Raw genomic sequence first — 11597 nt, forward strand, 5'->3', positions numbered from 1 at the left:
GATTACTATGTGTCTCAGCATGTTTCTTCTTTGGTTTATCCTGTATGGGACTTGCTGCGCTTCCTGGACTTGGGTGGCTATTTCCTTTCCCATGTTAGGGAAGTTTTTGACTATAATCTCTTAAAATATTTTTTCTGGTCCTTTCTCTCTTCTCCTTCTGGGACCCCTATAATGCGAATGTTGTTGCGTTTAATGTTGTCCCAGAGGTCTCTTAGGCTGTCGTCATTTCTTTTCATTCTTTTTTCTTTATTCTGTTCAGCAGCAGTGAATTCCACCATTCTGTCTTCCAGGTCACTTATACATTCTTCTGCCTCAGTTATTCTGCTATTGATTCCTTCTAGTGTAGTTTTCATTTCAGTTGTATTGTTCATCTCTGTTTGTTTGTTCCTTAATTCTTCTAGGTCTTTGTTAAACATTTCTTGCATCTTCTCGATCTTTGCCTCCATTCTTTTTCTGAGGTTCTGGATCATCTTCACTATCATTATTCTGAATTCTTTTTCTGGAAGGTTGCCTATCTCCACTTCTTTTAGTTGTTTTTCTGAGGTTTTATCTTGTTCCTTCAACTGGTACATAGCCCTCTACCTTTTCATCTTGTCTATCTTTCTGTGAATGTGGTTTTTGTTCCACAGGCTGCAGAATTGTAGTTTTTCTTGCTTCTGCTGTCTGCCCTCTGGTGGATGAGGCTATCTAAGAGGCTTATGTAAATTTCCTGATGGGAGGCACTCCAGAACTCTCTTTGTAAAATACAGAAATGATCGTGCTATTTTTCTGGTCTGCTCAAAACTTTGTAAGTTAAAGTCTCTCCTCCATCTACCTGCTAGCACTCATCCTGGCCATGTGGTGTAAGAATAGCCTTGTGTTTCTACACCTCTTGGCCATACTCGTCTGTTCCTTTACTCCTAGCCACTTCACCAAACTCCTACTCATCCATTTAAGCCCAACTAAAGTATGAGTTCTCCTGTGATGCTTTCCCAGTCCTCCAGCCAGAATTAGTTAAGGCCTCTGCTGGATTTCAATTAAACCTCCATTATAGCACTTACCATTATCTGCACTAGAATAAGCCTAATTTTGTAAATATGTGTCTCTTACTCAGTGGTGAAATCCTTAAGGAAAAGGGACATCTCTTATTCGTGTTTCATAGTCTCTCCTTTCAGCCTCCTGATGGTCTTCAATAAATGAATAATTGAACTGAGCTATGCTTGTACTTGTTTTATTTCTCAAGCACTAGTGTATCAGCTCCTTGTGCAGGGATCAGGTTTTCGTCTCCGGGTCTCCTGCAGTGCTCAACACAGTGTCTTATACATAGTAGTTGCCTGATAAATATTTGTTGAGTGGGACTGAAAGAATTATGTTGTTTGAACAACATTTCATTGAGGACTGAGAATTGCCTTTCTCATTTTGGCACGAAGCATAACATTTTCAACCACAAACTATTCCTGCTTGGTTAGTATGCAAGCACGTCAGTTTTGCAGCCATGGATGTGACTAGCGCTACCCACGGGTGAGTGCTGATTGATGCTAACTGTAGATGCAGTGGAAATATTAATGAGCTGTCACTTCTCAAAATTCTTAAAGGGGATTTTTTTTTTTTGCAATATTTAAAAACATGCCAAGGTTCTTGGAATGAAATCCTTTGATCAGCAAGGGCATTTTCTTCTGAAACATGTATTACTTAGAATACCAAAAGAAATTAATGTTTAAATACAGTGAACCAGCTTACACAGAGAATAGCTGATTCTTTTGCTAGTTGCTATGAATGTATGCAGAGTTAGTGTTTTGTTAGGGACTGGAACTCAGGCAAGTTCATTAACCTCTCTGATCATCATTTCCCTCACCTGTAAAATGGACATTAAAATATGTGCCTTGTTGGTGTGTAGGAATTACATGACACCAGGGCTGCCATGGTAGTAGCTGTTTTTGTTCTTACTGTGGCCTCACATTCAGGCATTTTGAAGCTCAGCTTCCCCCACCAGCCCCCAACTGACCTGAGTCCTGTTAGGATCTTTGTCTTGAAGCTGTTTGTTTTTGCCCCTCAAAAATAAAAAATAGCCTTAATCTTATCTCAGGGAAAAGTGTAGGAGGATATTTCCCCAAATGTCAGTTGTGGGGTCTATGGATCAGAAAGGATTGGGGTGATTTTTGGTTTGGTTTTGTTGGTTTGGGCATTTGGGGAAAGGGTTCTTGTTCGTATTGTCTAAAATGATTATGTATTTATTGTGTAATTGCTTTAAGGCAAGAGCTAACAAAAGATCTCTTTAAAAATAAGTCACTTCGAGGTCTGCTGACAGTCTGCAAACGTTGACACTTATGTAACACAAAGGTAGGAGCGCCTCCCAGTGCCCCAGAAATCTGCAGTGACGTCTCCTCCCTGCATCTGGAAGCTCTCAGCTGCCTGTTTGTTGTGTTCATCTTCTAGGTTACAGCACCATGAGCCCACAGGAAGACAGCGAAAACCCTCCGTGCACCAACGACCCCTTGTCGGCTGGGGTGGACGTGGGAAACCACGATGAAGACTTGGAGTTGGACACCCCACCTCAGACTGCTGCCCTCCTAAGTCACAAGTTCCACCACTACCGCCTTCACCACCCCACACTGCATCACAGCCACCACCTGCAGGCGGCCGTGACCGTACACACTGTCGACGCGGAATGCTAACCTCCTCACCTCCATCAGAAGATGAGATCTGGGAGATATGGAATGTTCTGGAGGGAGAAAGAGCCAGCCTCAAATCCACTTGTGTCTGTGCTTTGTCTAGAGTCGTTTAACTCGTTTTCCTGCCTGTTAACATATTTCAAAACAAGAGAAACAACGACAAAATCACATTTGTGAAGATGCGAGGCTGGTGGTGAAATGGAGGGGAAGTAAGTCTGATTAATGAACCTGCCATAATACCAACGGAATGAACAGAAGCAAACCTCTAAACAGAGATGGAACCTACAAATGAAACATTGGGAGCCTTGGTTAAGCTGAGCCAGGGGAATGTTCCGAGGAGCCCGAAACATTCGGCTCTCCTTAACTGGAAGAGAGAAAAATATGTTCTAGCGGAGACTGGGAACGTGGCACATGCAGAGAGAAATGTGTGCTTTGAAGATTGCACCTGGTTTCTTAGCGGTACCTAGATACCACAGTTGCTGTATGGAACTCGTGTTAAGCTCTAAATGATGCATCTCAAAATTTCTAAGTAAAGGATTATTTTTCTACTATTTATTGAACTTTCAAACATTCTCAAACTTTGGGGGAAAGAAAAGGAAACACATAAGAAATTTTCACCAATTATCCCTAGCTGTTTTGTGTATAATGAAGTGGTTCTTTGATTAAGGAGTTCTAGATCTTATTTAACTGATACCATCCCACTGCCTCACTCCACAAAAATGGGGAAATGAAGAAATCTTCTCTCTGACTTGTTTACATACATTTTCTTTAGAACATCATTTCATGGAAATAGATCTTGATTTGCAATGCAGTATTCTTTTCTGTGTTTGACAGAGGTGGTGACAGAGGTGGTGTGGGGGCAGAGGAATCCAGGAAGCTTTTAAAGAAATGTTATGTTTCTTTTTAACTAATTTCCATTTCCCATACAATGCTTTCCTTAGGTTTCTACGAAACCTAATATTACACCCCCAGCCTTTCAGCTAAAGGAGGGTTGGATTTATTCTCCTTGTTTTTTTTTTTTTTTTTTTTTTTTTTTTTGCGGTATGCGGGCCTCTCACTGTTGTGGCCTCTCCCGTTGCGGAGCACAGGCTCCGGACACGCAGGCCCAGCAGCCATGGCTCACGGGCCCAGCCGCTCCGCGGCATATGGGATCCTCCCAGACCGGGGCACGAACCCGTATCCCCTGCATCGGCAGGCGGACTCTCAACCACTGCGCCACCAGGGAGGCCCTCTCCTTGTTTTAGAGACTATAAATTTTTTAATGTCCCATTTTGATACTGAGAATATTGAACGCATAAAGGAAGAAGTTTTTCAAATTCAAAATTTTGATTCCTAAATAAAGATTTCTTTTGAAATCATAGTTAAAAGCTGCTGCCAGTCATCCAAGAAGATACCCACCAAACTGCTTTGTGATGTATACAGAGGGTAATCAAATCTGGCTAATATAACATGGGGCATTGTAATTTTATAGTAGTGTTCTAATTACAGTGATGTATTTTAGATTCACATTTTGTGATCCAAATATGTTATAAAGACATTCTTGCACCGTGTGTGTGGTAAATCTCCGTTTATATGTAGTTGGAAAAAATTCACTGAATAATGTTTTAATGATAGGGTATTACGATACAATGTAAAAAAAAATAAAAGTGGTTCTTCAGCAGTACAGAAAGTAAACTATATGTGTGCTATCAGGAAACCTCTTCATACTGTGTATAAAATTGCAGTCTAGTGAAATAAACTGTATGAACGGACAGTCTTAGTGGCTATAGTGATTTGTTAATGGACCACTTCTTGTGCCTCAAGGCAAATTATATTCACTTTGTAACCTAGCAGGTCAGTTGCCAAACTGAAAGTAGACCTCCTTTCAGTGCCACAGTCAACTTCAGGGGCTTCCTGACCATCTTGACTATGCAAAGAAATCTAAGACTCTAATGGGATGAAATTAAAAGCAAATAAAATGTGTGGAGCATAGCTCCCCCATTCTGAGCATCTAAATTAGTGTCATTAATAATAAATAAATGGCTCTTCTCTAACTGCTGGAGGGAATGAATGACTTTCCTGTCTTCCCAGAATATCAAACCTCTCCATGGAACACTGGGGTCATTTCTCAAGTTGAGAGTCTTTGTGTTATGACACTAGCCTCTTGGTGGAGGAGAACCTGGTTGTTTTCAAGAAAAGAATCACAAAACTTAGAGCTTAAAAAATAAAATACGGATAGCCTACTCAAAGACAATGAGAGAAATGTATTTTGTGTCTTTTGTGATAAGAATCTCTCCCCATCCTGAACTTTCAGGGAAAGTGATTGAATACTTATACGTGAATAAGAACATAACCAAGTTTTGCAGTTCCTGGAGAATATGACATACAGGTTTGTGCAGTTTTGGTTGAAGTTTTGATCTGCTAAGTTACCTTTTTGTCTTCTTCCCCAAGCATTGCATATAATGTTGTTTAAACATTTCTTGTTTGTGTTCTTGTTGTTATTTAAAAGGAAAAATAAGGTTTTGGAAATTTTTCATCATGGCAATCAATATTGGCTCCTTTTGCCCCACAGATTACATTGCTTGTTTATTTTTGTTTGTTTTCTTTTTTTTTGTTTAAGTAATTTTTATTGCCGCATAGTTGATTTACAATTTTGTGTGAGTTTCTGCTGTACAGCAAAGTCAATCAGTTATAATATACATATATACACTCTTTTTTAGATTCTGTTCCCATATAGGTCATTACAGAGTATTGAGTAGAGTTCCCTGTGCTATACAGTAGTTTCTTATTAGTTATCTATTTTACATATAGTAGTGTGTATATGTCAATCCCAATCTCCCAATTTATCCCTCCTCCCCCTTTCCCCCTTGGTAACCATAAGTTTGTTTTCTACATCTGTGACTCTATTTCTATTTTGTAAATAGGTTCATTTGTTCCATTTTTTTTTAGATTCCACATATAAGCGATATCATATGATAATTGTCTTTCTCTGTCTGACTTCACTCAGTATGACAATCTCTAGGTCTTCCATATTGCTGCAAATGGCATTATTTCTTTGTTTTTTATGGCTGGGTAATATTCCATTGTGTATATGTACCTCATCTTCTTTATTCATTCTTTCGTCGATGGACATTTAGGTCACTTCCATGTCTTGGCTATTGTAAATAGTGCTGCAGTGAACATTGGGGTGCATGTATCCTTTCAAACCAAGTTTTTCTCCAGATATATGCCCAGGAGTGGGATTGCTGGATCATATGGTAGCTCTACTTTTAGTTTTTTAAGGAATCTCCGTACTGTTCTCCATAGTGACTATACCAATTTACATTCCCACTATCAGTGCAAGAGGATTCCCTTTTCTCCACACCCTCTCCAGCATTTATTGTAGGTTTTTTGATGATGGCCATTCTGACCAGTGTGAGGTGATACCTCATTGTAGTTTTTTGGTTTCGTTTTTCTTTGTAGGTAAATTAAAGCTATTGTGTCTTTATTTTTAGCATTTTTTTATCTTTATTTTTTTAACATCTTAATTGCTTTACAATGGTGTGTTAGTTTCTGCTTTATACAAAGTGAATCAGACAGCTTGCGTCTCCCTCCCACCCTCCCTATCCTACCCCTCTAGGTGGTCACAAAGCATCTAGCTGATCTCCCTGTGCTATGCAGCTGCTTCCCACTAGCTGTCTGTTTTACATTTGGTAGTATATATACATCCATGCCACTCTCTCACTTCATCCCAGCTTACCCTTCCCCCTCCCCATGTCCTCAAGTGCGTTCTCTACATCTGCATCTTTATTCCTGTCCTGCCCCTAGGTTCATGAGAACCTTTTTTTTTTAGATTCCATATATATGTGTTAGCATACAGTATTTGTTTTTCTCTTTCTGACTTACTTCACTGTATGACAGACTCTAGGTCCATCCACCTCACTACAAATAACTCAATTTCGTTTCTTTTTAAGGCTGAGTAATATTCCATTGTATATATGTACCACACCTTCTTTATCCATTTGTCTGTCAATGGACACTTAGGTTGCTTCCAGATCCTGGCTATTGTAAATAGAACTGCAATGAGCATTATGGTACATGACTCTTTTTGAATTATGGTTTTCTCTGGGTATATGCCCAGTAGAGGGATTACTGGGTGGTTTGGTAGTTCTATTTTTAGTTTTTTAAGGAACCTGCATACTGTTCTCTATAGTGGGTGTATCAATTTACATTCCCACCAACAGTGCAAGAGGGTTCCCTTTTCTCCACACCCTCTCCAGCATTTATTTTTTGTAGATTTTTTGATGATGGCCATTCTGACCGGTGTGAGGTGATACCTCGTTGTAGTTTTGATTTGTATTTCTCTAATAATTAGTGGTGTTGAGCATCTTTTCATGTGCCTCTTGGCCATCTGTATGTCTTTTTTTTTTTTTAGATTTTTAGTTATTTACTTTAGCCACTCCATGCGGCATGCAGGATCTTAGTTCCCTAACTAGGGATCAAAGCTGTACCCCCTGCAGTGGAAGCACAGAATCTTAACCACTGGACCACCAGGGAAGTCCCTATCTGTATGTCTTCTTTAGAGAAATGTCTATTTAGATCTGCCCATTTTTTGATTGGGTTGTTTGTTTTTTTAATATTGAGCTGCATGAGCCATTTGTATATTTTGAAGACCAATTCCTTGTTGGTCACTTTATGTTTGCACATATTTTCTCCCATTCTATGTGTTGTTACATTGCTTGTTAAACAAGTGTCTTCTGACATCCTGGAGGGGGATCCCATCAATGCCTTTCACTCACTAAGGCCTCTTACCACCTGTAGCCAACCTTGCTTATCAGTGCGGACAAGTACCAAGAGCTAAGGGTGTTCCAGGTCACTTTATACAGCTAGACAAGGAAATTTCCTATTTGTGGCCCCAACAAAACAGGGTTCAGACTCACACTAGTTCTTGTGGCAGACATTCATCTGCTTTTTGGATACATTTATTTTAGAAATTTTGGAAAATGTGTGGTAGTTTTTCTTCCTCTACTTCTTGATTGAATTTGAATGTTCAACTAAACTTCATTAATATTTTTATTTGAAAGACTTTGTCCAGTTCACTCAGACAGACTTATTTTGCCTGTTAGAGTGACGAGTATGTGGAAAGAAGTCCTGGAAGGTCACTTAAGCTCATTTCTCTGTGGCAATGGCCTGCTGTAGTGATTACATTTTTTAGAATGTATATCTGCTAGAATAATCAAACACAGCATCCTAGAGGCATCTGTGTCCTCTGGGAACAGAGGAGTGGTAATTTTCCTGGCTGAAATCCAATGCCATAATCAGAATTTTTTTGAATTTTTCAGTAAAAATGTTGGAAGACATGTTTCTGTGACTGTTACTTATGACTGTATAAGATGCTTTGTTTACTAGCCAAGGTGGGTGTATATCAAAATATGTAGATATATAGACATCTGAGATTTTCCTGGTTTTCCTCCAACCTCCCTCTTCAATCCTAAACTGCTCATTGAGCCTCTTCATCCCTTAATTCAGTGTTTCTTAACTTTTTAAGAATTCATTATTGTCCCCCTCCTAAAAAGAAAATTTTGATTTAATTAAAATTCACCCTAACAAGAGAAATTAAACACTAGAGGGTAAGATTTGTCATGGCTTTGGAGAGCTACAGACTATTGTAATACCTGATTTCTTTTCCTCCCCTGAGAATCAGTTTTCACCACTTCGTGGGCAGTATCTACCCCATTTGAGAATGTGGGCTTTAAAGTTCTGTCCTCAGCCCCCTTTTCAGTACTTCTTGGGAAGGTAGAGCATTGAAGTGAAAGCAGGGGGGCCTGGGACTCTGATCCCAAGCTCAGAACTGTCTTGGACTTCCTCATCTCCCTCTCATTTCACATCTGGTCAGTCGCCAAGTCCAAAGTCTTTGAGCAAACAATATCACTCACCTTCATCCATCCCTTTCCTTTTTTTGTGACTGATTTGTAAGCCATCTATATATCTCCACTGAATCGGTAGCCTCTAAACTGGCTCCTAGACTCTCTTCTCCAATTTTTCATTCATTCAACAAGTATTCCCTGGGCTCCTACCACACATCCGGCACTGCCCTAGGAGTGAGTATACAGGAAGGAATTAAACAGCGATCCCTTCTCACACTGCATGTGGAGATGTCAGTGGACAATGGGGCTGGCTCCAGTGTTTATCCCACTCTTCCTCCATTATGAAGCAGTGAATGTGACTCCAAGAACTGACCTAAATCATAGCATTGGATTTCCTGTTAATCCCACTGCAATCATAATAAACTCATCCTACGTATTTAGTCATAAGCTTAGACTTAAGGCAACAAACATAAGGCATTCCTCCAGCACAAGGGAAGATGTGATCTAATCTGAATCCCACCCTCCCTCTGGATCCTTCTTTGTGTAAGACCATTTGAGTTGACTTTAATACCTGCACCTGAAAGTATCCAATATTGGCATTAAACAAGCAAATACAAAAATATAAGTATAACTTCAAATATGGCTATTTGCTGTAAAGTAAAGGAAGGGTGGTGGACAAAGTAACCCATGGGGAAGGGTGTGGGCAGGGAGAAAATCTGCTTTAGATTAGATGCTCAAGGAGAGCCTTTAAGAGAGTGATGTTGAAGCTGCTCCTGAAGAATGGGAAAGAGCCAGACAGCAGGGCAGGGCGACAGTGGTAGGCTGACATTTCCAGCTGAGGGAATAGAACATGCAGTGGGCTTAAGATAAGAGGATTGCACCTAGAGCATTGGCTAGCAAAGGGAAAGTGGAATGTGATGAGAATGAAGAGCTAGGAAAATGGGGTCCTGCAGGCCATGGAAGAAAAATAGTGAGATAAGTGGGAAGCCAGTAGGATCTTTTAAGGAGAGGGTGAGGCTATCTACTCTATATTTAAGAAAGACCATTTTGAGTTGAAAATTATTGTGGAGTAGGTAGCAAAAATGAAAATATTGACAGGAAATCATTGCAGAAGTGTAGATGAGAAATGCAGGATGATAGCAGTAAAGATGGAGGAAAACAAAGTGGTGGAAAATACATTTTGGAAGCAGAGATGGGGGAGGGGGGCTTGCTTGGTTATGGAGAGTAATGAGACAGGGGTTCCTGACTTGGACAGTTACAACAATGGTGGCATCACTTTCTGTACTAGAGAGCAGGAACAGTTTCAGAAGGAGTAAGGAACGTCTTATATGCTGGGTGTGAGATAGCTAGAGATGTCAAGTTCATCCTGCATTCTCCCACCCAGTAATTACTGAGGACTGACTCACATAGAGCATTTGCTCTGTGACAGGCACTGTGGTAAGGTGTTCTCATGTGCTAACTCATTTCATATAATTTAGCTCTGATCAGTCAACACCATATAAGAGCTTTCAGCCTTACCTCTCTACCTAATCCTCTTAGTGGCATGCTCCACAGTTTATATCCTGCTTAAGTTCAGAACTTCACCCTGCTTACCCCTTGTGTACCTCTGCTGTGTTCCAGCCAACTGGTCTACTGGCCAGACACCTGACTTCTTGATGTAATGTATGTCTTTGTTCATGCTTTGTGTGTGTGTATGTGGTTTTTATTTTATTTTTTTCAGCTTCACTGAGGTATAATTGATATATAAAATTGTAAGATATTCAAAGGGAACATCGTGGTGATTTGATACATGTATTCATTGTGAAAGGATTTCCCCTTAGCTAACATCCATCATCTCACATACTTGTCTTTTGGGGGAGACGGAGGGTGAAGGTGAGAACATTTAAATTCTACTCTCTTAGTAAATTTCAGTTGTTGTGTTCAAGTATAGTCACCATATTATCCATTAGATCCTCAGACATTATTCACCTTACAGCTGAAAGTTTGTATCCTTTTACCCACCTCCAGCCCATGGCAACCATTTTTCTACTCTCTATTTCTATGAGTTGGACTTTTTAAAAACTATTTCACGTGTAAGTGATACCATGATGCATCTGTCTTTCTCTGTCTGACTTATTTCATTTAGCATCAATATATCGGCCTATAAAAGGCTACCTATATATTATAACAATAATTTTTGACATCAGTACATATCTAAAAGCAAAAATAATTCCTGTTGGCTAATTTATATGTACAGTTACTTATCTAATATGCAATATGGTTTTAAATAGCATTTCTTTAAGAAAGAGCTTACATATGGAAGGTTTTTAAATCTTTCTCATAAGACTTCTTGTATTTCTTTCACACCCTTCCCATTCTATTTCTGGGTGCTGCTTGATTAAAGTGTTTTATGTAACACTGTACCCACCAGGATTACTGCCTTAGTTCTTCCTTTGGCCCTAGTGCTTTTGAAAAAAAAAAATTACGTAACAGAAGCTTGGCTCCCGGACAAAGGTATGTTCTTGACTTTTAGGGCTCCTTGGCAATCCTTTATTCAGTCCCAGTTTACTCTGCAGTGCGCTCTCCTGAAATCCCACTCCGAAATGTTTCCACTGTCTCCAACCCTGTGCCCGGGCCTACCGCAGCCCTCTGCAGCTGCCATATGTTCTACCCTCAGGTTTCCATAGAAGCCCTACACCTTTTACATCTTTACATCAAAATGGCTTTCAGACCTCATTCTCTTTGTTGGTTCTCAGAGGAAGAAATGTCCCTGCTCCTTACCAGAGCCAACCCTTATGCTCTTCAACCAGTTGCATCAAACATGTACATTCTCAGTTCCCCTTCCCCAGTCAGTGGCCGCATAGCCTACAAATACAAACCGTCCTTAACCTTGCTTTCCCCTCAGGTTACTCTTAGGTGGTCCTCTGTCTGTCTGGACCAATATTTCAAAATTGTAGTATTCACTCAAGACCTCACCCAGGCCTCCATGCTCTCTCCTTGCTGCCTCCCCTCCCCCAGTGAGCTCATCCTTTGCTGTGACTTCAGCTAGAAGGTGTAGACACACCCTCCTCCCAGGTCTGTGCCCCCAGCCTCGGTGTTCCCTCTCTTCCTGAAATCCTGATCCCCTGTCCATTTGCCTGTG

General features: G+C 40.3%; 1 protein-coding gene across 2 annotated transcripts in view; it reads left to right on the forward strand.

Moving 5' to 3' along the window:
• CACHD1 (cache domain containing 1) overlaps positions 1–3653 on the forward strand; it is a 218978-nt gene extending 215325 nt beyond the window's left edge. For both annotated transcript variants that reach the window (XM_060089904.1, XM_060089905.1), the window contains exon 27: positions 2416–3653. In XM_060089904.1, coding sequence (XP_059945887.1) covers positions 2416–2654 — 239 coding nt within the window. In that variant the 3' untranslated portion in view covers positions 2655–3653. The remainder of the gene's footprint in view (positions 1–2415) is intronic.
• Positions 3654–11597: the final 7944 nt, after the last annotated feature.

The sequence above is a fragment of the Mesoplodon densirostris genome, chromosome 2, assembly GCF_025265405.1.
Source record: "Mesoplodon densirostris isolate mMesDen1 chromosome 2, mMesDen1 primary haplotype, whole genome shotgun sequence".
Classification (NCBI taxonomy): domain Eukaryota; kingdom Metazoa; phylum Chordata; class Mammalia; order Artiodactyla; family Ziphiidae; genus Mesoplodon; species Mesoplodon densirostris.